Below are 26,730 nucleotides of genomic sequence, written 5' to 3'. Positions count from 1 at the left end.
CCAAAATCAGGACGTGTGAGTCCTCCAGTTTTTTTTTCCTTTTCAAGATGGTTTGGTTATTTAGGGCTCCTTGCAATTTCACAGGAATTTTAAAGTGAGCTTCTTCACTTCTATAAAAATGGTCTTTGGGATTTTGATAGCAATTGGAATAAATCTATAGATTGTTTGGGGGAATATTGCTATCTTAAGAATAGTAAGTCTTACAATCTGTGAATTTAAGATGTCTTTCCATTTATTTATATTTTCTTTATTTCAACAGTATTTTGTAGTTTCCAGTGTACTAATCTTATATCTCCTTGGTTAAATTTATTCCTCAGTATTTTATTCTTTGTGATGCTATTGTAATAAGAATTGTTTTCTTAATTTCATTCTTATGGTTTTCATTGGACATGCATGGATTCACAAGTGATTGGCTTTGTATTCTGCAATCTTAGTGAATTCATTTATAACCGAGAATACCATTTTAGTGGATTCTTTAGGATTGTCTATATACAAGATCATGTCCTCTGTGAATACAGATAATTTTTCTTCTTCAGTTTTTATATGGATACCTTTATTTCCTTCTAGCCCTGGCTAAGACCTCTAGTGCTATGCTTAATAGAAGTGGTGAGAGCTGGCTTCTTTATCTTGTTCCTAATGTAAAAGGAAAGCTTCCAATCTTTCACTTATAAGTCTGATGTTTTAATATATGTCCTTTTTCACATTGAGGAAATTCCCTTCCATTTCTAGTTTTTTGAGTGTGTTTATCATGAAAAAGCATTGGATCCTTTTCAGGCATTTTTAAATTATATATATATATATATATATATTTTTTTTTTTTTTAATTTTAATTGGAGGCTAATTACTTTACAATATTGTATTGGTTTTGCCATACATCAACATGAATCTGCCATGGGTATACATGTGTTCCCAATCCTGAACCCCCTTCCCACTTCCCTCCCGATACCCTCCCTCTGGGTCATCCCAGTGCACCAGCCCCAAGCATCCTGTATCCTGCATCGAACCTGGACTGGCGATTCATTTCTTATATGATGTTATACATGTTTCAATGCCATTCTCCCAAATATATTCTTTTTAATTTCAATATCTTACATTTTAAAAGAATTGAATAAGTTGTATGAAGTCAGCTTTCTTATCATCTGATTTTTGTTTGTTAGAGATACTCACTATTTTTTTTAATTGATTTTTATTCTAAAACATATTCTTCCTAAGTTTTTCTTTTACTTCTTCCAGTTCTTCCAGTAAATATTAAAAAAATATTTATATTAGCTATTTCTCTCTGTACATTTGAGCAAGACAGAGGTCTGTTTTTCACCACGAAGTCATTAGTGTTCTGCCGTCCACACTTCATGCTGGCTAACTCCTCCCTGGGTGTTGATCTAGAAGGATAATTATAGCACAAAGGCCTTTGTCAAAGTTCTGTGTCGGGCACTCCCTTATTTAATGCGCCGCAGAGCTGAGGTCAGGTGAGGGGGCTTCTGCTTCTAACGCTGGTCTATTGAACTATAGAGAAGACAATTTACCTCTGACGACTTTGGGATATGTGTTTATATGTGTGCCCAGAACCAGTTTCTATGAGAGTTCACCTGTGGTGGCCCACATGGCTCTGGTCACCACTCAGCATGTAGTCCCTATTAACCCTTGCTGGCTCTTTGCTAAGTTTAAATGGAGTCTTAGCATGGAGGCAGCCTGAGAAGTGCAGATTCAAGGGTGAAATGAATGGCCTTGGTTTGCAACCCCACCCCTCTACCCCACCAAAAAAAAAAAAAAGCCAGAAAAGACTTTTTGAAAGGGAAAATTGGACATGAATTGACCTGTCTTTTCATCAACAAAGGCCCAAGTTTCTTTTTTAAATTTTTTATTTTGTATTGGGGTAGAGCAATGTTGTGATGATTTCAGATGAACAGAAAAGGGACTCTGCCATACATTTATGGTTATTTGTTCTTCCCCAAACGTCCCTCTCATCCAGGCTGCCATATAACATTGAGCAGAGTTCCATGTGCTAAACAGTAGGTGACAAAGGCCCGAGTTTCTGATATCAGTCCTGAAAGTATTTCTCAGTGCTCCCTGTGCACGAAACACTTTTCTAAATGCCTCACAGGCATTTATATAGTTATATAGTCCTTGTAACCCACTCTCAGAGAAGGCGATGGCACCCCACTCCAGTACTCTTGCCTGGAAAATCCCAGGGATGGAGGAGCCTGGTAGGCTGCAGTCCATGAGGTTGCTAAGAGTCGGACACGATGGAGTGACTTCACTTTCACGTTTCACTTTCATGCATTGGAGAAGGAAATGGCAACCCACTCCAGTGTTCTTGCCTGGAGAATCCCAGGGATGGGGGAGCCTGCTGGGCTTCTGTCTATGGGGTCGCACAGAGTCGGACATGACTGAAGCGACTTAGCAGCAGCAGCAGCAGTAACACACTCTATTATATTTTATAGATCGTGACACTGAGGCACAAAAATGAGAAATAACTTTCCGAAGTCATGCAGCTACTAAGTGGTGAGGTTAGCGCTGAACCCCTAGCCTGCCTCTCACCCCTTAACCACACCAGCAATAGTTCCTCCTATATTTGTCCTTCTTCAGCTTCTCTGCCCCCCAGGGAGCATCTAAGCTCTGGCAGATGATACCTTCTCCTTAGGGCCTGACTGGTTCTGAATCACTTTCCTAGTTTCCTGTTGCTGTTGAAATTTTGCATCACTTTGGGTGCTTTTGTGAGTACTTCAATAACCTAGGGATTCTAGCCTCACTAGCAGCTACCATTTTAACTCAGAAGTCCTCCTGGAATTCTTTGCATATAAACTTGATCTTAATCATGGTGCTTATTTTACGGATGAGAAAATCAAAGACCAGAAAGATTAGACAACCTCCCCCGAGATGTAGAACTATGATGGCCAAGCTGTAGAGAACTCATCCTTTACCTGGTTTGTTACCCACTAGATTTTTGCCAGGTGAACTGTCCAAAAAACTGCTGAAGTAAAAACGCAGCTGTCTTGCCTAACCTGCTTCAAAAGATCCATCCATCCTCAAAAGCCACAGGCAAACTTTAGCTTGATATTATTTAGCCTGTTTGATTTCTTCTTACACTTGAAAATGGAAAACAGACCCTTAACTGAGATTTTCCTTGAATTAGGCTGTGTGAAAAATGCCTTTTTGAGCTCTTTTATTTGACATCCTATTAATTTTTTAAAACTCCTATTGTTTTGTTCCTGACAGACCTGTTATGTTTCAGATGTGAGACAAATGTACACATTGAGGGAAACTTCCTTAATAAGCTATGTTCACCTCAGACCACAGAGGTTACTTAAAAACAAAAATACCAGGGTATCCACCTTGTCATACATTTATCTGGCATATTTAATTGATAGAAACTTCTGGTTTAGCCTATTATCAAAGTATGTGATAAATTGTTGAACACATGGCCTTAATGATGCTCTTGGCATCTCACTCTAAAGAGAGAAGTTCTACCATTGTTGGGGGAAGCAGCTTCCTGGCATGTAGATTGCAGAAACTCAGAGGCCATCCTGCCTGGGTCAGGCTGCGTTTTAGTACATACGCCCAGAGTCCCTTAGCAAGCAGGAGAGGAAGCCGTATTTACATCCCTACTAGCACCAATTATGGGAAACACCAACCATTTCGACTTTAGCCCTTTAATAAAAATCCACTGAATTTCAGGTTTTAAAAGTCAGGCTCTCATGGCAGAACCAAGTAGGAGAGAAAAGAATGGAATAATTGGAGGCTGCTGTCTTTTCACTTCCCACATAAAACTATTTGAAGAGACAGGCCAGAACTTTAAACAGGAGACATCAAGAAAAGTAATTTGAATGTCGGTTGTCGTGACTTTAGGGTGTGTGCTTAAAGGACTTTGCTCCCGTCTCTTCCCAGACATACTTCAATGACAACATCCTTACCCTGATACGGACCCTGGTGACTGGAGGAGCCACACCAGAGCTGGAGGCTTTGATCGCCGAGGAGAATGCACTCCGCGGGGGCTATAGCACCCCCCAGACGCTGGCCAACAGGGACCGCTGCCGTGTGGCCCAGTTAGCGCTGCTGGATGGGCCCTTTGCGGACCTGGGGGTGAGTTCAGGGGGCAGAGGGCACCTGAGCCTGTTATGTGGAAATGACCAGATCTGAATGTGTCAGGCTAGCCCCCTGCCTTTGGTTCTTTCCACATGAAGAGAGCTATCAGAGGTGATGCTTGTGGTTGACTGTGTATCAGGCACTGTGCTTTATGGATTCATTCATTGAATCCCCACGGTGACCCTTTGGCATAGATTCTCTTATCACATGCTCTAAGGAAACTAGGGCTCAGAGAAACCGAGGACTGGCCCTCTCAGGGAATTTGCACCAGGAATGCTGGCTTCAGAGTCCATGGGCTTACTGACTCTCCTAGAGTATCTTCTGCCACAAGATGGGAGGCCTCAGGTGGTTTCAGAAGCACACAAGTTAGGGAACCCATTCTGCAGGTCTTAGCATGGATCAGGGCTGCTGCTGCTAAGTCACTTCAGTCGTGTCTGACTCTGTGCGACCCCATAGACAGCAGCCCACCAGGCTCCTCCATCCCTGGGATTCTCCAGGCAAGAACACTGGAGTGGGTTGCCATTTCCTTCTCCAATGCATGAAAGTGAAAAGTGAAAGTGAAGTTGCTCAGTCGTGTCTGACCCTAGCGACCCCATGGTCTGCAGCCCATCAGACTCCACCATCCATGGGATTTTTCCAGGTAAAAGTACTGGAGTGGGGTGCCATTGCCTTCTCATAGATCAGGGCTACTTAACCCCAACTGCACATTAATTGGTCTGCCAGAGTGCCTGAAGCAAGCTGGAATGTGGTGCCCAAAGGGAGGCATGGGTCACCTCTGCAGCGAGGAGCGGGGCTAGGGGAGAGTGACTAGTTCCAGCCTCAGAATTAGGAGAACTCAGTCTGGAATTAGAGACATAAGGGATCCACATGAGAGGCTATTTGTTGGGCCAGTGGGTCTAGAGACACATAATAAGCTATGGTGTTCTGAAAACCACTAATGTCAGGGTCAGGCCCAGAGTCCTGGCCATCAATGTTTTTTAAAAGCTCCTATGGACTTATATATCTCTGGAAGAGGGCATGGCAACCCACTCCAGTACTCTTGCCTGGAGAATCCCATGGACAGAGGAGCCTGGTGGACTACAGTCCAGAGTCACAAAGAATCAGACAGGACTGAAGTGGCTTAGCACACATGCACGTGGGCTCTTAATTCTGGATGTGGACTCAGCCACTCCCCCACTGCCCTCCCTGCTACAGAGGTGACCCCGACCTCCCTTTGGGCTCCACGCACCAGCCTGCTTCAGGCACTCTGGCAGAAGAATGCAGTCTTAATTGACCCTTATTCCCAGCCCAACTCCATGAATGTATTCAACGGCTGGAACCAGCAGTCTTAAGAGTCAGTAAGCCTATTGTATGAACAGTACTGCCTGCCACCTAGAAAGTCCAAATAGTGGAGAAGGAGCCAAGGAAAGGGTCACTTTCTCCATGTCTTCTGAAACCGGGATGCTAATTTGCACCGTGTTTTAGATTGGTGAGGGACAAAAATCTGTGTTAGACTTAGAGCTTCTTTGAAAGGTCATCTCCATAGCTAGTGGCTCTTTTTATCTATCATTTACTCACTGGTACACCTCGGTGGTAAAGAATCTGCCTTCCAATGCCAGAGATGTGAGTTCAATCCCAGGGTCGAGAAGATCCCCTGGAGAAGGAAATGGCAGCCCGCTCTGGTATTTTTGCCTGAGAAAATCCCATGGACAGAGGAGCCTGGCGGGCTACAGACCATGGGGTAGCAGAAGAGTCGAATATGACTTAGCGACTAAACAACAACGCTTTAAAAGAACAAAGACTTTAAATAATGGTAAGATCTGGTTCCAGTTGTGTTCTCAAGCATGAGGCCCATCTGGCAGTTTCAGTAACAGGAAGGACAGATGCAGTCACTTTATTCCCAGTGAAGTCAGCCCTTGGTGCCCTTCCTGTGTTAATGCCTGAAGCTAGCTGGCTGCAGGAAGCCAGTGCTTCTGGGTGAGTTTGCTTTCACATTCCTCATCTGGCTCCAGACCCTTGGAAAATGACTGTGAACTGATTAGAACTGTGAATCCCAGTTATTCAGCCTGCAGACCTCCAGCTCCTGGGGAAACACATTCTCTTCCACCCTTGCCATCTCCAAGGTCTGTAAATTGTGCTTTTCACACAGTCCTTCTCTGAAAGAGCCTATCACCATAGTACCTGGTGGGGTCTTTTCTTCTGGTAGTGATTTTAATTATCACTTGAGCAGTTTTGACAACGCGGTCAGATAACTGTGGTTGCAACTGAGCTGGGGCTAAACATCATCAACATTTTGCAGAGCTGATTTCTTCTCCTTAGCCGAACAGACATCTGAGACCTTCAAGCTTATATCATACCTTAAAGTAAGGAGAGGCACCAGCTCCTTAGAGCTCTCATTCCTGCAGATGAAAAACTGGAGAGAAAAGGAAAACCCATTCTTATTTGATCCCAAAAGTCACCAACATTGGGGTGTGGGCTATAAAGCACATTTAACTTCTTCAGCCACTGTTCCTCGGCACAGACCCTCTGACTCAGGAGACACTAGTGTGAGCTTTCATAAAAAGGCCCTTCCCTCCCACCCCCAGGACCTTTACTTTCAGGCAAATAAAAATGATTTTTCTCTCTGCTCTTTTGTTGTCTCCCAGGATGGTGGTTGTTATGGTGATCTGTTCTGCAAAGCTCTGAAAACATACAATATGCTTTGTTTTGGAATTTATCGGCTGAGAGATGCTCACCTCAGCACCCCCAGCCAATGCACGAAGAGGTGAGTATGTTTCTACTTTGCCCTCCCAAAGGCAGAGACAGAAATGCCCTCTCTTGTCTCCCACAAGGAGGGCAAAAGTCTACATGCGTGTTCTCAACATGCAAACTGCTCTGCCCATATTAAATCCAATGCTGACTTTGGTGGTGATTATGGGAAGCTTCTTTCTTTCATTACAATAGCAAGTATAAAGACATTGTGGGGAGAATTCAAGTTTTATGGGATAGTTCCATCCATCCATCACCTAATTACACAAGTCTGAAGGAAAACGTCCTCCAAACTCCTGCTACTGGGATAATTCTGTTGGTATCTCATATAGAAATATTTCATATTGCTACTGTTTAAGGTAAATGATTCCTTTGCCCTGTCTTAGACATATATATATACCTACACACACACACACACACACACACACACACACACACACACACCTGTTATTGTTGTCTAGTTGTTCAGTAGTGCTCGACTCGTTGCAACCCCACGGACTGTAGCTGGCCAGGCTCCTCTGTCCATGGGATTTCCCAGGCAAGAATATTGGAGTGAGTTGCCATTTCCCTCTCCAGGGGATCTTCCTGACCCAGGAACTGAACCCATGTCTTCTGCTTGGCAGGCGGATTCTTTACCACTGTACCACCTGGGACGCTCTCTCTCTCTCTCTCTCTATATATATATACACACACACACACGCACACATGTATATATATTTAATTTTTATTGGAGTATAGTTGATTTGCAGTGTTGTGTTAGTTTCAGGTCCACAGCAAAGTGATTCAGTTATATATATATTCTATTTTCATGGACACATATATTTTTACTTAATGTATTTTTCAGTTGACTCACTTTTTTACTTTTATATATTTATTTTAAAGAAAACTGTGTATTATTGCCTGAAGCAGAAAAAAGATTACAGTTCATGTATGCTAGTTATATTTCTCTAATACATGTTAAAGTAAATTCATAGCAGCCTAAACTTAAAAGTACATCCTAGAATTGTCAAAGTCAGTGTGTTTGTATAATATACCTCAGGAAACAATGCCATAGAGATAGATGAGTGTTTCTCAGACCTACTTGCAGAGTAGAATCTCTGGGGGTGCTTTTTAAAAGTACTCTGATTACTCTGACTTAACTGGTATGAAATGAAAATATGAAGTTTGAATGCCCAGAGATTATGCAATAGAGCCAGAATTGAACATAATTTCTGTAGTCTAGCGGATTCTCAAAGTTAGGTGAGCATGAGAATCATCTGTAAAACTTATTAAAACACAAATCCCCAATGCAGAGTGTCTGACTCAGTAGGACTTGAGTGGAGTTGCTTAAGAATTTGCATTTTAACAAGGACCTACTGTATAGCACAGGGAACTATATTCAATATCTTATAATAACCTAAAATGGAAAAGAATCTGAAATAGAACATATATATATATATATATAACTGAATCACTTTGCTGTACACTTGGCTGTATATCTGGCCAGAGAACCACACTTTTGAGATCCATTACTAGAAATGAAATGGTGATTTTTTAGTCATATCTGATATTAATTAGGGAAAAAGGTGATCTTTGAGAACAGTTAAAGCCTGAGGGACACATAGGCAGGGAGGTGTTTTATAGCTTTCCATTTAGTGAAATCCTTCACCAACGTTGATTTTTAAAAGATAAAGAGGGAGAGAGGACTAAGGTTTTGCTAGATGGTGGTAAACAAAGATACTGTGATACGGGTATGAGATTGTTGTAAGATTCTAGGATAAGAGATGCAGGGCAGTCCTTGAAACCTCCTGCATGCGCTTGTGCCTCTCGGGATCAGAAGGGAACTTGATACTGTACTGAAGTGGGTATACAGACCACAGGAAGCACCACTTGTTTCTCCCTTGTCTAGCGCTAATTCAGAATCTCTGGGAGGGCTTATGGCTGACTTCCTCTTTGGAGCTAAACAGATTTTGTTCCACTACGAAGATACTGTCTAAGGCCTTGGGCTGGCTGGAATCCTTGGGTAGACCTGGTTTGGCTCAGAGAGGTGGAATCTCCACCGCCTTATCCTCATTCTGTACTTCTTTGCTCTCCACATCCAGGTACGTCATCACCAACCCCCCGTACGAGTTTGAGCTCGTGCCGACAGACCTGATCTTCTGCTTAATGCAGTTTGACCACAACGCCGGCCAGTCCCGGGCCAGCCTCTCCCATTCCTCCCACTCGTCCCAGTCCTCTAGCAAGAAGAGCTCCTCCGTCCACTCCATCCCATCCACGGCAAACCGACAGAACCGGCCCAAGTCCCGGGAGTCCCGAGACAAACAGAAGTACGTGCAGGAAGAGCGGCTCTGATGTGTGTATCCACTGCCTCCGTGTGTGAAACTGTATCTGCCACTCATTTCCCAGTGGGTGTTTCCAACAGTAACTTCCCCCATTTTCCCCTGTAGTCCCCCCCTTTTTTTTTACACATATTTGCATATGTATGATAGTGTGCATGTGGTTGTCATTTTTATTCCACCACCATAAAACCCTTGAGCACAACAGCAAATAAGCAGACGGACCAAAAGTTATTTATGATTCTAGGGGAAAAATAATCCAAAGACATGCTCCAGACATAAATAGCTCACTGCAGGAATGAGTTCACAGATGAGAAGGGAGTGCTTGTGATCCCCACGTCAGTTATGCAAAGCAAGTTTAGTTAGTGTAGAAAGTTTATTCTGATGTATCAGTTTTATCAGGGTGCTTTGGGTTTTGATTTCGTTGTTGTTTTCCTTTCTTTCCTTCTCTTGATTTTTTTATATATACACAATAATATATATATACACACACATGTATTTGAAACAAGCAACCCAAAAGCAACAGAAACATATCTATCAGTTGTTTCTACTCTCTGGGCCGAAGTATCTCAAAGCATTTGAAAGTCTTTCGCCATTTGTGTAGATGATGAAATGCACTTGCTTGTTAGAATATCGGAGATTTTTTTTTAGTTATTCACCAAGGTCTTTTGTCCCAGAGCTAGCTTCCTTTGAGAGTGTACAGGAACATTTCTACCCTTACTGTGGCGGAAAGACTAGTATTCCATTCTTGGATGTATCAAATGCAAGTCATTTCATTTAAGTGAAAAGAGGTTTGATTGCATATTGTTATTCTGTCTCCTTATGCTGCCATATGAATAGCTATGTTTTTTCTCTCACTTTTGACATTTGGGATGAAAAGCCATATGTATCATAAATATCAGATGTAAGTCATTAAAAACTGCCTTCCTGGGACTTTTACATCTTTTAAAAGGTGAATTACCTACCTTATGTACAGAATAAATAATGCTCAGGAAAGAGCAAGTATTTTTCCACGCATTCTCTGGGGACCTTTTTACTCCCCTTTGTTTGATCAGCTAGGGCCCCAGTGCCACAGAGGAGCAAGGGCTGGGGCCGTGGTAGAGAGAGAGGAAGATAAACCCAGCGGCAGATCATGCTTTTCTAGAAGCCAGCATGCTAAATAAATCAGAATGTAGGAGGATCAAGCCACAGTTGATTCCACAAAGACAAAAGCCAGCTTCAACTGTTGGCACAGCTGCATGGTGCTGGCTGATCCAGAGCAGAAAGCCAGTGGGAGAAATTCCTCATCGTCAGTTTCTTTAACGTAGCCAATCTACTTAGGCAGGTGAATGACAGTCATAGAGAAGGCCCCCTTGTCATTAACAGATGGGAGAGAAGAAAAAGAGTGCAACAGTGAGCCAAACACATTTTGGTATAATTCTTTTTTTATTTCATTTTCTTTCTTTCTTTCTTTTTTTAAACAGTTAGTAAGCATGAGTAAAAAAGTAGAGAAATACCCTTTTTTCAATATGCAGTTTTCAGATATTTTATGCATGCAAACCATGCTTTAGGCAATGTACAGTAGGTCTTAAATATTGGCCAACTCCACCATAATCAAATTCTTGTGAGGATGGACTAGCCTTGGGCTGCTATATATATAAATATATATATTTGAAATGTTTATTTGAAAACAAATTTCAGTGAACAGCACAGGTGTTGGGGGGGGGGAGGAAAATGGCACAGCTGTAACCATCTCTAAAAAGGTGTTTTTATGGTGAATGTTTTGGGTTTAGATTTTGAATCCCCTGTCCCCCTAAGCATGATAGTTTTTGAGATCTGCTTGCTGTGTGAATTGACAAGCACTTTTACTGACGAAATAGTGAGGCTTAGTCAAAATCTCCATCCCCACACCCAAGACAGGGCAAGGCAGTATTCCAATCAGTATTCGAGTGGGCAGTCATTGTATACATGGATATTAAAAAGCCCTATGAGTGTAAGATTTTTTCAAATTATTTTTGTCCCTATGTATTGATTTATACATTACATACAACTATCTTTTTTATATATAATTATATATATACACATATATACGTATATATATGTATATGTATATATATATACATACACACACATATCCCCTAGTTTTGGATCATGAAGAGCTATTCATGCATTCTTTGCAAAGGAGGTTATAAAGTTATGCCCTCAGAACATTTATAACTATAAGAATGTGCCAGTTAAAGTGCTCAACAGGAAATATGACAGTTTAAAAGCATTGTAAAACTCACATAGCTTACTTCTCTCTCTAAAGTGCAACAAGGATGAATAGAATGGGCCAAGGTATGACAATTAATGGTTCTGCATGACCTAGCCACTGCTGGGGGTTTTCTTCTATAACGTTGTCCTTGTGAAAACTTTTGTGAAATTAAAAAAAAAAAGGAGTTACAAATTTTATTCTGTTATTGGTTTGTTTATTTTTATTTTTATTGTTCTGTTTGTGGGTTTATTTATTTTGTTTTGCTTTTTTTCCCCCTCCCCCCCCCCCTCCCCTTCCTTCTTCTCCCCCTTCCTCCACTTTCTAAATTGCTCAGTGCAATGAGGCTGTCCTGCTGCTACTGCTAGACCCCTTAGAGTTTGTTTTGGTGTTCTTGGGGTTGGGGTTGGGTAATCTGGGGGGAACTTCTCTCCATCTGGCTTGCCTTTCAATCTGCACGTGGCCTCCCTGCCCACCTTGGTACCTTGCTCCAAGTTCAAAAGCATTTTCCCATCAAGAAACCCAGCTTCCTCCACCTCCCCCCATTACCATCACCCCAACCGAGTACCCCATCAGTCTGTCCACATCTCTGTGTTTATCTTGGCAAGACCAACTAAATCAAGTGACAATGCCAAGTGATAAACTTTTCTGGAAAACATTTGCAGCTCTTCCACTTGGCAAACCTGCTTCTTGGTGAATAGTTTACCCTCCTTTCGATTTAAACCAGGAGGATTATTAATGGTTAAAAAAAAAAATTTGGTCTTCTTGAAGTTGGATCAGAATGACTCCCAAATTAAAGCTGTTCAGCTATATGTATCAACTCAATAGCCCATACCCAGTTATCTGGGGGTTGATGATTCAGTCTCTGTATTACCTGGGTCTCTTCTCCCACCTGCCTTTCAGACATTTGTGAAATCCCAACCAGAGATTGGGCAGATAGAGAGAAGTAAATCCAAAATGCGTTTTATATACATTCTGTTAGCAGCTATGATGAGATGATCTTGTGATGGGAATGGAGGGGGAACAGACTGACTTGCAATGAAATTTGGGGATATTCTCTGGACTTCAGGCATACAATTGAAAGTTGATTATACTTGGCTAATGATATATTCAGTGATGAAAAAGGGATCATTATTACTTCTATTTTTTATGAGTCCAAACTACAATATTGTTCTTTCCTCAGTTGAATGAAGACTCTCTTCCAGTGTTTTCCATGTGACCCCCAAATTCTCATCCTTCTTTCAGGTTTTCTTAGCAAGGAGGCATTCAAGGTTTTCATGTGATACCTCTCCTCTTCCTTCTCCCCACCCAAAGAATAAGTAGGTCAGGGTGGAAAGTGAAAGGTTATTTGAAGAGAAAGTATGTGTACTTAAAGAGAACAACAGCTAGAAACTCAATTATCTGCACCATTCTAAAAGAGAAGCAATTTGTAAGCCATTCAATTCAATTTGTTTTAGGCTTTGAAAGGGGTGAAGCTCTAGTAAATGGATAGACCAGGAGGCACAGTGAAACCTCATCCTCAACACTCAGGTGATCATGAAATCAACATCCCAGGCCCCTTCCTGAAGCCAGTTCAAATGGATAGAGAGAGACTTGGACCCTTACAGTTAGATTTCTACCACCATTAGGAGAGGTTTCAAATTCTGAGTTTGTTTAGTCACTAAGTAGTGTCCAACTCTTCTGCGACTCCATGGACTGTAGCCCGCCAGTCTCCTCAGTCCATGGATTTCCCAGGCCAGAATACTGGAGTGGGTAGCCATTTCTTTCTCCAGGGGATCTTCCAGACCCAGGGATCGAACCCAGGTCTCCTGCATTGCAAGCAGATTCTTTACCATCTGAGCCACCAGGGAAGACCATACAGGCTATGACCCAGAACCTTACTCTCCATATGTGCTCAATAAGTATTTTTGAAATAAATTGATCTTAAATATTGTTATATCTTTAGTCATTTGATAAATTGTCTTCACCTCCTTGGTTTATCTTACAAAAATTCAAGGAATGCCTGTAGGTGTTTCACAGTGCTATCATGCTGTTGGCACTTTCTTGGGCTGAGTACACAGCTTCTGAGAGAAGGGAACAGTCCTGTGAGTTCAGTGAGAGGAGAGACTTGACTGTGCCTTCTGCCAGCATCATCAAGATCCCAGATGACCAGAAAAACCTTTTGACTGGCTCCTCTTCAGCATGGGAAAAGCTGAAAGGTGTCTGTATCCCAATAGAGGCAATTAAATCAACCTGCCAGGTTTCTATAGCAACAGGCTCCTGAAGGAGAAAGAAGAGGGTGAAGAAACTTCAGGGACTGCAGAAGTCAAGACAGGGTAAAAAAAAAAAAATCAGTCTCTCAATCAGCTTCTTTCAGCCCATCACTGCTTTGTCATAAGGTGATGAAGTAGATGTGGGCACCCGTCACTAACCTGGCAGACTGTGTCCCACCATGAAGTTGTACATCCATCACCTAGGGAGGTAAGAGGGATTATTCCCTGCCACTTGAAAGAGAGGAGTGAAAGTCAGTCTTTATTGAATGTCAGGAGGGGGCAGTTGTTCTGCTTAGGGAACGGCAGCATCAGACTTACAGTTAAAAGGGGTCGCACTGGAGAACTGCAAAGGAGCAAGACAGCTTTTATAAGGGAAAATTACTCTGATTCTATTGCAGTTTTCATTTCTAGCCATACTTTGTCTATGGAAAGGAAAGGAGACAGTAGGGGTGGGTGGGGTCCACTGGGGCCTTGGGGTCTGCTGGGCAGAGGGCGAAGGCCAGACTAGCTCTCAGAAGCTCTCACATAGTATTACCTTTGAAGGATTGAGCTCTTTGTTAGCTCTTACTGTTCTCAACTATTATCTCTATCCAAATGGAATCTTTCCCTTTCAAACCCTTTCTGTTTCAACCTCAGCTAGTGGTATAGCAAGAAAAGGCCCAATTATTCCAAATACCTTTGCTGTATCATCATCTCCCTTTTCATGTGCTCTTCTCTTGGGAGTGTTAAGAGAAAAGGCCAGATCCCACAGCACTGACAACCCACAGCACCAGAAAACCCAGCAGTTATGTCAGCCCAGATCACGAGCCCTTGTCTGCCATAGCCCACTCCTCTGGGATCCTTCATGGCTGGAGGAAGTCCTGACCCTTATTCTAGACCTTCGAAGGTCAGTGATGAAAGTAGCAACGGAAGACATGGATGGCTTGCAGGTGGGGTAGGGCACCTGCCAAGTTGAAAGCCAATATTTCAAAGACACAAGTACCACTGAATGTTGTCACCCCTTCCTTTCCTCCTCTTCCTAAGGAGGGATATCCAGTCAAATCCTTCTTCACCATCTCTGCTGCCACAATCCCCATTCTTCTGGCCAGCCCCCAGGTTTACACACCTCAGTTCTCCACCCCTAGTTCATCTGTAATCACACCAAAAGGTATCACCTATTCTTATGTCCTTTGGCACTGAGAGTACTCATATTCATGCTAACCTTATGCATGGTTAACTAACTGTAACTAAAAACTAACACACTCCAAGTGCTTACCATGAGTCAGACACTCTTCTAAGCACTTTATGTGTATTAACTTATTCAGTTCTCCAGAGAACCTCAGATGGAGATGCAGTTAGTATTCCCATCTGAAAGGTACAGAAATCAAGGGACAGATTTGTTCAAAGTCACCCAGCCAGGAAGTACCAGAGATGTGTTTAAAACTAAAGTCCATGAACTTTATGCTATAATGCCCCCTAATATTACCAATAACACTGATAGCCTTAGCAGCTCACATTGATGTATCATATATGTAGATAAGTGCTTCGTGGACACTAACCCCTTTCATCCAAACAACACCATTAGAAAGACCATTAGCCTCATTTTACAGAAGAGAAACTGAAGTTAAGATAAATTATGTAACAACTCACTCAGAGCCAGGAATTAGTATGTGAGAGAGCCAGACGCTCTCACAGTAGCCAGACCATAGGTAAGATGCTTGGCCTTCCGTACTGTCTATGCCATCTCCTTGGTTGCAGCGGATGGCTTGTGGCCTGTCTGGTCTTGAAAGGTGATGCCTCCCAGTGGCAGTGTCCTGACTCTCTGCAGTCATTTTCTGGGTTTGATCTTATTCCACCAGCCTACTTGTCACAGACTGAAATGCCACTCCTTCCTTGACTTGAGGCACGTCACACATTCTACTCACAGTGATGGAACCATGTATCACATCTTCAAGAACTTATTAACAAATGAATTTCTTTTTCTTTGACAGGGAGGAGGGCCTCAAAACCAGATCCATTGCCCTTCTCATTCTAGGGATAAAAATAAAGCCCCCAGAAGTCTTTCTGGCTTGTGGGATATGACAGGGAGAGGAGACCAGCTCAGGGCTTTGGACTGACCTTGGACCACTCCAACACTCACTTGAATTCCTTCCCTGAGCACTCTTCCTTATGGCCAGTTTTGTAAGCACCCAGTGATGCAGCTCCTTCTTTGGAAGGCACAGTTCGATAACCCAAGGTGTCATTGTCAAAGCAAGGCTCTCTCCACTGGAGCAGAATGACTGGCAGTCATTACAGTGTGGTTCCTGTCAAGCCTTTTGGGAGAAGCACCTTTGCCCCTACCCATTTTAGCATCCATCTGTTTCCATTTCTTCAACATCTTATCTAACCGAGTCTCCAACAACACAGCTGTTTATATCTTACAAGGCACCTGAATTAAAAAGCCTGTTTCTCAGGCTCATCACCAGGATATGCTTTAAAACAACTCCTTTCTGTGCAGAAGCTGAATGGCCAACACAGGGATGACTCTGCTTAGCTTATTTTTATGGCAAGAAATGTAAAAGGAAAGAAAGAAAGGCACTTAAATGGGGAAATAATGTTCTCTTTCTTACAGACAGCAGAAGGAAATTGATACTCTCTCTGCCGTGAAAGGTCAAAATGCCAACTTTGAGTTGAACTGTAAAGACTAAATTCTGAACAATTATTCTCTTCAGCAGTTGTAAAAATTTCAGCAAATTGCAGCTGTCTTAGGTCTTTCACCCAGAAGACCTACTCGTTTCCATCAGCAGAGTTCACTCTCCCTTCCAACCTGGCATGTCCAACCTAGCACTAAATCCTTTTGCAAAATCAGTCCACAGAAGGGTACAGCCAAAACCAAGAGCAGCTCAGGCAAACAGCACAGACTCTGGGTTCAGCTCTTCTGAAAATCATCCTTACACGTAAACCATTGGAAAAAGTCATAGTTTGAAATTGTTTCATCGGCCTGGCAATGCTTTTAAAACATGATAACCATCATACTTTACTCCTCTCTGAAAGGTTAGTTTAATCGTAGATCACAAAAAAATTGGTTTCCACAAATGCGTAATGGTTCATCTATGTCACACTTGAACTAAATGGTTTTTTAAATGGAGCTGAAATTATTTTGATGTGTACACAGTCCTGGATTTCTATACAACCTTTTTTAACCAGCCCATCAGGAACCTTGCCTCTAAAGCCTCATTAATAATTCAGATGTGCTGATGACTTTAAAAGATCTATGGAATTGAAGCTTAGGAGGAAAAAAAAAAAAAAAAAACTCTGCTTGACAAAAAGATAAATGAATGTAGAAAGAAGCTGTAGGAGTCTGGCAAGCTGTAGATCATCTCAGAACAGATTGTAACTTTATCATTCTGTCAGGGGGAATAATTTAAAGCACTTAATCAGTTAGCTTCACTGTGAGGATGTAGCATTATGAATTCCTATCGTCCAATCTGTTCAAATCAAAGTGAACTTAATTATAATAGGTGAGAGAGCCAGTGCAGAAAGGAGAGGGGGGTGGAGAATGATGCAAGAGGCAGGAAGTTTCCTGAGGAGGGGGTATACCGAGCTGCTGAACAAAGGATAGTGAGTGAGCTTTCTTAAGGCTCAACTTAGTTTAGTGTCTACGCTGGGGACCCAGGGCCCTGGACACAGCAAGAGGAAGCATGCACCAAGGAGAGACAAGCAGAGTGGTCATGAGCTGATCGTAGGTGTCGGATCTATAAATCATTAGCCATACAGGGACACATACGCATGGCCCTCTATCAGGATCAAGCCAGGTGAGCAATTTTGTTAACATATCCAGCCAGGACCACCGACAAGGCAGTTACGAATTGTTCTGAAAGACAGAAGAAGAGGCCAGAGAGGCCGTCGTTTCTAGCAGTGGGCGTGCTTGAAAGCTTTTTCCTTTTTCTTTGCTTTTCCTAAAAGCTGCTAAAATGAGGCATACGATTCTCAAGTTAGAATGCACTGTTTGCCCAGTTCCTTTGTATCTATGCACGTGGCTGATTTCCCAGAATATTCCAGTGTAAAAAGGTAGGGATAAGGGCTGAGTCTTGTGAAATAATACTAGCTGCCAGGAGGATGCTAGGCCATTGCATCCTCACCCCAGCCTCTGAGTGCCCTGACTCAGCATTCTCTTCAGCCATCTCTGGATCTAGGGTGAGAATGAAATGCCAAGACTCTGTCAAGCTCCCTTGTTGACAGCTTGGGTGATTATAGTCGGTTAAGATAGTGCCACTAGGAATTCTTTTCATAACTTCATACCAAGAGAGTTTTATTGAAATTAAAGCCATCTCAAAAGCCTTTTAAAACATTGGTTGCTAATCTAATGTTTCACCCTCACTGGCCAGCAAAAATCTGTGGGCTTACTTTAAGACTCCCAAAACTGGCTTCAAAAGAAATAAAGGATGTACCTCTAAGTGAGCTTGTACAAGGAAAGCCAATTAAAGGCTGGGAGGAGGAAACCCTGCAGCGGATTCTAGATCTCCTAATCTGTGGAAGGGACAGTGTCCCTTCATCTCCACTCAAATCAATGGATGCACAAGTCTTTCTTTAGGTGCAACACCCATGCCTAATACTGGTTATATTTGTCATCTCCTCACCACCAAAGCTTTTCAGGCCACCAAAGGAACCCCAGAGAACACTGCCAGAGTTAATCTTCCAACCCCTCTTTATTCTCTGAAGTCCACCCCTGGTGCCTCCAGGTCCCAATAGCCCGTTGGTTCATCACTTGCTACAGGCAGCAGAGGTATGTTTCAGGTTCTGGGGTTCTCCCTACACTGTGCCGTCTCTTTTAGCAATTACTCACTGTCAGCTTCTCTCGATTACCTTTTTGCATTTTTCAATGAACTTTCCAAAATCTTTGGCCTAGGACTAATTAAGCTTCTAATTTTTCCTTCTTGTTCTCTATCCGTTTTGCCCTTTAGCAGAAAAGAAATGGTTTACAGATGAACCGGATAATGCCTATCCCAGAAACATTCAAATCAAGCCCATGAGTACCCACATGGCTAACCAGATCAACCAATATAAATCCACAAGCAGCTTGATTCCACCAATCAGAGAAGTTGAAGATGAATGTTGACTCCCAGGAGACCAGAACTATTTTTTTTAAAGCCTGACAAACTTCATAAATGGTGACGTGAATTTTCTTCCTCTTAACATGCTGAATCACTGGTGGAAACGTTAGGATAAGCAAGAATTGCAAGAAAAATAGACAGATCTTTCTCCTTGTCTGCCTTGAATATTGCTTCCATGTATTTTGGAAAAGAAAATGATTTCATTTATAAATGAACATACTAAAATAGTCCTGTATAGCCTCTAGCATTTTAAATTATTTTTATTTATTAGAAAGAAAATATATTTTTTCTTTTTTTCTCATTGTCAAATATCTTCCCTATATCTAACAATGCAAAATCAAAATGCCTAAGTGGCCAGACTCCTTAATGCATATTTCTCTTCTTTATCTCTTTCTTTGAGGAGAGTGACGGTCACCCCCACGATTAATTGTAATTAAGGAAACTGGATTATTAAGGCAGTTTTAAAATGGCCCAATAATGTAAACATGTATTTTAGTAAATTTAAAAAAAAAGACAAAAGGGGGCAGGTGAATTTCCTGGATGGATGTGTATTTTGGCTACACTGACACCAGCTCTTAATAAATGGAAACACTTATTTTCACATTCAAAAGTCATATTTTTGTAGTTTTAGTTTTCATCCTGTATTTCTTATCCTTTTGTTCGTATATTTAAAGGGAAGACCTTCTTGCAGCTTTTCTACAAATGGCAGATCGGGTTTACCCTGTCAACTAACAATACCAGGAGGGTTGTGAGCATGCCTGGGATGTGGAAGTTGAGGACCAGATGCACAGAAGACATTTCTCTGTTTGTTGTTCCAATGGCGGGGACTCCTACATGCTGTTATGCTTCTCATATCATATCTCCAAACCAACCAAGCAAGTAATTTCAACTTTGGTAAGGTCTGGTGGACTCTCTCCCCATCTCCCAGGTCCAGGGCTTTTAGCCTGAAAGTTTGTAAACATCAATGAATAGTTCTACTTAACAATAGGATGGGATAACACATGTATGCGATTCACTGAGTTTTTGTGTAAAAGCCAGAAAAGTTTCGTGATCGAGGAGACGACTTTTGCCCAGATCTAAATTTTGCAGGCTTTCCTTTAGTTGCTGGCACAAAACACAAAACTTGTAACAGCAACCTAAAAAATAATAACACAAGGACAGCTACGAATACACTTAATACAGGCTATTAGAAAAGGCCTTTGAAAATTACCAGTGATGAAATTTTATGCACCAGCCACTTCAAACTGTGGTCAAAAAAGATTTCTCTAGCCATCAGACACAATTCTGATGTGTCTGAGCTCTGAAGTTTGCATGCCCAATGTCACAGCATCCCAGCAATTATTCCATTTCAGATGATTTTCAACTTCAAAACGATAAATCTTTGATCGAGTCATCAGGGTCTCTGGAGCAGCATGAAGTATGATTTTTATTTTCTTAAAAATGTTAATTGTGGACATTCAAAAAAGAAAAAAAACTAACTAACCAAAATATCCCCCCAAAGTCCCATGCTATCTCTTCCATTAGGCCATGACCCCGTGGTACATAGTATGTTACTGCAAATCAGATCAGAGCCAAGCAATGAAACCATCATGAAAACATGTCCACTAAGTACTCCAATTACCACCATAGGCAAAATGAGCTTCCAACTCTGTCCGGTCCCTGCAGAGCCAATGTCGTGTTTCCACCTTGTAGGCGTCGTCCTGAAGTGACTTGTCAGACTGTGGTTACCCTGTCGTCACATTTTGTAGAATTAGTTCTATAAAAGTATTGTGAATATAATGTATGTCCAATTGGATTGTTTAAAAACTACTTATAACCAATCACTAGTCTACTCAGCAGACTAAAATGATGTCAGCTGTCTATTCAGGCTTATACACATTTCTTGGTTTCCAACAGAAGTTAAATGGGTTTGTGGGGGTGAATCCCTTGCTAAGATTTGACAACTCTTCTGAAAGCTAGGCCTTCTTCTATTATACATAATAATTTTGCATTGGGGTCACCTTCGTATACATTCTTAGTACATCAACCCACGCTCTTCTTTCCTTCATGAACCCTAGTGGGTTACTGATAACTTGATAACCATTTCTGAATTTGTCTTAACTATTTGATCTCCTCTGGCAGGCAGTGATGGCCACCACCTAAATGTCCTTCCATTAGAGAATGTTAGGCCACAGTGTCCCATGCCCGCTGCCCTCTCTTCCCCATCTCTCCAAACCGAGGGACAATGGAAACGCAAGTACAAACTCCATGCTCTTTACAGCTAGAGGTTTGAATATAAACCCTTTTTTTTTTTAAATCAAAATGGCAACGATAGCTTCCTAAAGCAAAGGGCTCCCCTTCAAAAACCAGTTGGCAAGAATCCATTTCCTTCTAAGGTAGAGCAAAGTCATGCTGTTTTGCCTTTGTTAATAATGAATTGTTAGGGGCCAGAAAACACAGCTATGCATTTTTTTAAAAAGGAAATCTATAAAATGGTTGGTTGTTGGCTCCGTTGGCAAAAACTCATACCTGGTAGATGGAAAGTGAAATGAAAATAGAAACAAGATCATAAGATCATTGAAGGGCTTGGAGGAATGCCAGAGCTTCCTGGTTTGTTTCTACTTGTTGAGCTCTCTGGCCTGGAGGAAGTCCTCACCACCCTCTGACAGACCCCTCTTGCTGGCTACATTCAGCGTAGACCAATGAGGGCTATCATTGGTGTAGTCTGTGTTACAAGGCTCTGATGTCCCATCCCACTTTAGGATTCCAGAAAAGCCATTTTCCTAAATTAATAACTCAAGTGCTTTGGGAATCAGACTCTCCAACAAGCTATTGAAAAAGCAGAAAGCACCTACTTATCAAAGCATCATCCTCATCTTTTTCATTAACATAACTCTTATTTTCATCTGAGCAATTTTGCATTTTAAAATAGTCTTGAGCCAAGATAAAACACCTTCAGTAAAAGTGGTTGTGACTAAGGCATACAGGGAACACCCAGAAGCTCTTTCCTTCCAGAGCTTGGGGCATCTTATGATGTACTTTGTAAAAAATTTAATTGAGGGCTTTAAACAAACAGGAAATTAGAACTGTTTGGTTAGGGTTAGAAGGGAAGAAAGTGAGAAAGCATAATAACATTGGGGATGTTTTCATGTCTAAAAGCAAAAGAGTCCAAGTTTCCTACTTACGTTTTAATTATGATGGTTCAACAAGCTACATCTGCAGATAACTAGCTCTACTCTTAGGAAATGTTCTTGAAACTCTCTGAGTCTCCGTGACCTCATTTGTAAATGAAAGTGATTCATCTAGATGACTCCTAAGGTCCTTTTCAGATCTGAGAGGATGTGATCTGAGTTAAAAGTGGGAGCATGGAGAAAACCCTGTTCTGTCCTTCCTGCAGCGTTGCCCAAGCAATGCTCCTGAGGGTGGCGCCTCTTCTGCTCCGGGCACATGGTAGTTAGATTTGTTCCTCTGCTTTAGATTTTGGAATCTCTTTAGGGTTAAAATACAAATTTCAAATTTTAAAGCCACCTGAGTCACTTTGATGTGATTTTTCTATGTATTCCTAGGATTTTCTTCTCAATTTCATCCCAGCCTACCTTTTTTATTGGCTCAATTTCCATCAATCCCTTCCTCTCTAACCCATATCTCCAATATGTAGTTAGAGGCTCACAACTCCCAGATTCTGGATATGAATCTAGGCACTAGGACGTTACTAGTCTTACTTCTCACTTCATTTCCTGTCCTCTGTTTATTTGATTTTCCCCCTCTCTCATTAGTAAACCAGCTATTTCTTTCTACATTTCTATCTATCATTTTTCTTTGTCAAAGAGAATCTCAGTTAAAAAAAAAAAAAAAAGAAGAAGGAACAAAAGGAGGCAGAGGGGAAGAAAGAGAGAAAAAAATACAAACCAACTGGGATGTGAGTCACCTTACCTTATAAGTGACTAAACCAATCATTCAAATTGGACATGGTATTCCACTGCAGAATCTGTCCATTCTCTATGGAAGCAGAGGGAAACTAAGATGAGACTTCAGAGAAGGCACTAGAAACTAACTATCTTCAGGGCCAAGCTAAGATGTTGAGGCTTCATCCAAAAAGTCATGGAAGGTCACTAAGTGTTTTAAACAAAGAGTGATGAATTGAACTTGTGCAAAAATGAACCTGTGCATTTTTAGATCGTATGTTTTGAGAAGTCAGTTCTTCCTGGAAGTCATCAAGGGCAGATAGGCAGGACTGAACATTTTCTCAGCAGCATGGAGTTCTCAAAGTCAAAGACTCCAACTCAAACAAACTCCAAGTGAAAACTCAGCATGTGAAGTCCTACCTTCCTCAAATACGTGTTACCGACACTCATAGCTGTTGAAGTCCCACTGGCAGTATAGAGGTTGGTCTGAGGGCTGGGAGTTGGGGCAATGGTTGTGAATCTAGAAATGATCCTTTGTGAAAGGAACACTTAATTTGGACCTCAATACAAGAAACTTGTGGAGGAACAGGAAAGAATGCAGGCAGCTGAGAACTGTTGTATTAATTAGTTCTAAGTGGAAGAAGCTGAGCATTATCTATAAAGGCAGGTCTGGCAGTCGAAAGGCATGGAGAAAAATGGAGCTGGGGAGAGGGTCGCGGCAGGTCCTGTGGGATCTGGACATCAGAAGCACAGAGGTATGTACACAGTGTGGCTGGGTCTCTAAAGGAGGAAGGGTGGGTGTGGAGGATTTTTTGAAGGCAGCAGAATGTGGCAATGGCAACTGTATTTTTACGGGCTAAAAAAACAACAAAAAAAGTAGAAGCTGCTGGGAAAGGAGATCGCAGGTACTCCAGAATCAGGAAAAGGGGAACTAATAGAGATGGAAGCATTAAGAGAAAGAGAGGGTGGGTCATATATGAGGCTGGAAATGAAAGAGACGGTGACTTGGAAGTAAGGAGTAAAAGGACTCACTTGAAGAGGGCAGGGACATCGCTGGAGTTTGTCAGGATGCCTGGCTCTGGCAGGCAGTCGGGTTGTGCTCCATGTTACTTTGGATGCTGTAGGCAAGGGAGGTCGCACAGGACTTTTAGGCCACTGGAACTCTTCCCAGAGAAGGACCCAAAGAGAGGGATCCTGAGGTGTGCTTTCTCTTTTGCCTCCCTGTGCTTGTCGTTCCATTGTTCCCCATTCTCACGTCCTGGCGGCTTTGGTGTCAGCGTTGCTAAAACAGACGCGACAGTCTGTTGCTTTAGTGGCTTTTCTGGATATACAGCATGAGGAGAGAGGGTTTTTGACTCAGTGAAGCCAACCTTAATTTCTAGGTAGATTTCAAATTTAAAAAGCTTTCCTTTGGTCTGTTTATCCCCTTGAGGACATCTGTGTTTCTTCTCCTCCACCTTGGTATTTGGCAAAGCAGGGACAGAAGTGACACCAAAGGTCTCCAGTGTGCCTGCCTTGGGAGGCATGCCTGTGCCCGCTGCTCAGAATCTTAGATGGAAATGTACACACGGCACCCACACGTGCCTGCCAGAGCAAACTGGAGCGGCCGTCAGGTGGGATTCAGGGTCAGTGGGAGAAGGCAGCCGACAGGTATTGGAGCCCCACCAAGGTTGACGGAGCCCCATTTCCAAAGCACCCCATCCCCCTGCCCCAGAGCAGCCTGCCCCCCTCCCTTCCTTCCACTGAGTACAGCCTGACACATTTGACCAGAACTGCAACATTTCAAACATAAACCAAGGTCTGCCTGGAAATCCTAATTAAAAAACGTTCCATTCCCAGGTGGCGCAATCACATCCTGTGTAAAACTTCTGGCTCACATCCCACCCCCCAGATGCTGAAAAGTAACCATCCCTCACTTAACACCAAAACCTGCACTCAACGTTTCTTCAGGGGATAAAGGGAAAAAAAAAAGTATGCTTACACAGAGGTCAGCCTACTTGTTCATTAAGGAAAAAGAGCGTGGCTTATTCATCTGTCTTTCAAACGTTTGATCGTTGGCATGATGATGATGGCGGATTACTAGGACCTAACCAAATCGGAGGAGAGACTAAATGCTGGTGCTCTGAAATGATCTACCCTGTCATCTGTAACAACCAGTGATAACTCTCTTGTCTTGTAAAAAGGGTTTGTACATAACTTGTACATGGTTTCATTTTGTATTTTTCGCAGATTAAAAATTTATGTATTTGTGTTCTAAATCGGTGAGTGTGCCTTTTGTCTCCAGCACCCACACTTCATGGGTGGGGCAGGGGAGGGGAGAGTGGAGTCTGTGGGTCCCCATCGGGCTGCTGTGCCTCTCTCTGGTGACGGCAGAGTTGTGGACTGATCAGAGCCATGGAATGCCCTTCTATTGCCTTTGCAACTTCAAGTGCAAACAGAGCCCTGCACCTCCAAGGAGACTGTCAGTAGGTACCAGCCCAAGACAGCAATGGATGGCAGAGGAGAGGAAGAGCCTCTGTCATTCGATGTGGTGCCTGGGAGTCAGTCCCTTCAGGGTCACACCATGGCCAGAGGGCACACACGCTCCTGCGGAAACCTTCAGCATGCAGGTTGCTATAGAGATAGACAGCTTTTAGGTAGCCCATGGGAAGCCAGAACATATCTGTCCTCAGCCACTTGTACCCAAGCTAGTTACTCTTTTCCTGATACCTGCACAGCAAAACAGTGCTCCTTTCCCATGAATTTGGCATATCAAGACAGCTATCAGTTTTCACTCATCCCACCCCACGCTCACCCCCACAGAGCAATCGATGAAACTTTATCACAAGGCAAAAAAAAAACAGAAAAAAAAAAATCTCTTAAAACTTGATGCTGTGGTTTCTGAGCCATGATTAAAATCATCTTCAGGATACAAAGTTTGAACAGTTTTAGGGAGACTGGACTCCCAAATTTAAGGCTGATCTAGCCTGGAGGAAGAGGAGGAGCTGAGAATGGAGAAAAGCCACCCAAGTTGTATGTATGTAATGTGTATGATGACTGGCACTTAATATATTCGAGAGATTATCTCATTTGTTTATGAGCTGTATTTACTGAATAGTGATTATGTTCACCTTCCTCTACTGGGAGCTGGGGATACAACAGTGAGTAGCATCATGACTCCAGTCTCCAGTTTGGGGAGGAATAGAACCAACAAATCAACAGGTAATAGTCACATATTAAAAATTAACCTATAGGGGTTAGTATGGTATGCCAATGGGAAGGCATGAGAGAAGCATTTAGCCATTTCAAGAACGGTCGACCAACTGATGGATACTTTGAGAAACAAATCCCTGTTTTCCATAAGCCAATACTAGCCTAAAAGTGAAAGTGAAAGTGAAGTCGCTCCGTTGTGTCTGACTCTTTGTGACACCATGGACTGTAGCCTACCAGGCTCCGCTATCCATGGGATTTTCCAGGCAATAGTACTGGAGTGGATTGCCATTTCCTTCTCCAGGGGATCTTCCCAACCCAGGGATTGAACACAGGTCTCCCACATTGTAGACAGAGGCTTTACCGTCTGAGCCACCAGGAAAGTTCCTAATACTAGCCCAAACTAGAACTCATTTCCAGCAAAAGCAGGTTCACCTGTCAGAATATGCCAATTCCTGACAGTCTTTGGATTCTGGTTTCTCAACTTGCCTTCTCCAATATTTGCTAACAAATCTGAACGTTGTTGGGGAATGTAATTGCAGAGCATATGGTTCTCATTAGTTAGGCAAACTTCACTGCCAAATTCGGCTCCAAAGGAGGAGTCTGCATAAAGGATGAAGTATTAGGAAGAGATCAACAGTGATGGAGAAAGCAAATAAAAGAGAAGAGACAGTGAGTTACAAAATAGCAGGCTCGGCATACACAGCGTGATGAATGTGGAGCATATTTTTCTATTTTTTGAGAAAACAATATATGTGAATTTGTGTTTAAATCTCCCTGTAGCAAAAATCAAAGTAGACCATTCACCAGAATCAATGTTAACTGCTTTGCCATGTCAGATGAGATAGATTCTGCCTGGAAGAAAAACGGGGTAAGGTGGGGAAACAGAACAGACAGGGTACGAAAGAAAATAAAAGCATGAATGATATCAACATGTAAATACGGGCTCAGGACTATTTTAAATGTTAATGGATCAGG

The 26,730-nt window shown here is 42.3% G+C and overlaps 1 protein-coding gene across 2 annotated transcripts in view; it reads left to right on the top strand.

The window, feature by feature from the left end:
• Positions 1-24,821, top strand: part of KCNMA1 (potassium calcium-activated channel subfamily M alpha 1) — a 771,468-nt gene extending 746,647 nt beyond the window's left edge. Inside the window, exons 26-31 of one of the 2 annotated variants that reach the window (XM_055537192.1) lie at positions 3,886-4,080; positions 6,708-6,826; positions 8,892-9,116; positions 11,413-11,441; positions 18,533-23,318; positions 24,403-24,821. In XM_055537192.1, the coding sequence (XP_055393167.1) occupies positions 3,886-4,080; positions 6,708-6,826; positions 8,892-9,116; positions 11,413-11,441; positions 18,533-18,684 (720 nt within the window). In that variant the 3' untranslated portion in view covers positions 18,685-23,318; positions 24,403-24,821. Of the gene's footprint in view, positions 1-3,885; positions 4,081-6,707; positions 6,827-8,891; positions 11,614-18,532; positions 23,319-24,402 lie in introns of those variants that run through there. The other variant, XM_055537201.1, reaches the window with a different exon arrangement.
• The last annotated feature ends 1,909 nt before the right edge of the window (positions 24,822-26,730 follow it).

This window comes from Bubalus kerabau, chromosome 1 (assembly GCF_029407905.1).
Source record: "Bubalus kerabau isolate K-KA32 ecotype Philippines breed swamp buffalo chromosome 1, PCC_UOA_SB_1v2, whole genome shotgun sequence".
Classification (NCBI taxonomy): Eukaryota; Metazoa; Chordata; class Mammalia; order Artiodactyla; family Bovidae; genus Bubalus; species Bubalus kerabau.
Note: the sequence above shows the minus strand (reverse complement) of the source record. Positions and strands in the feature narration are given on the sequence as shown.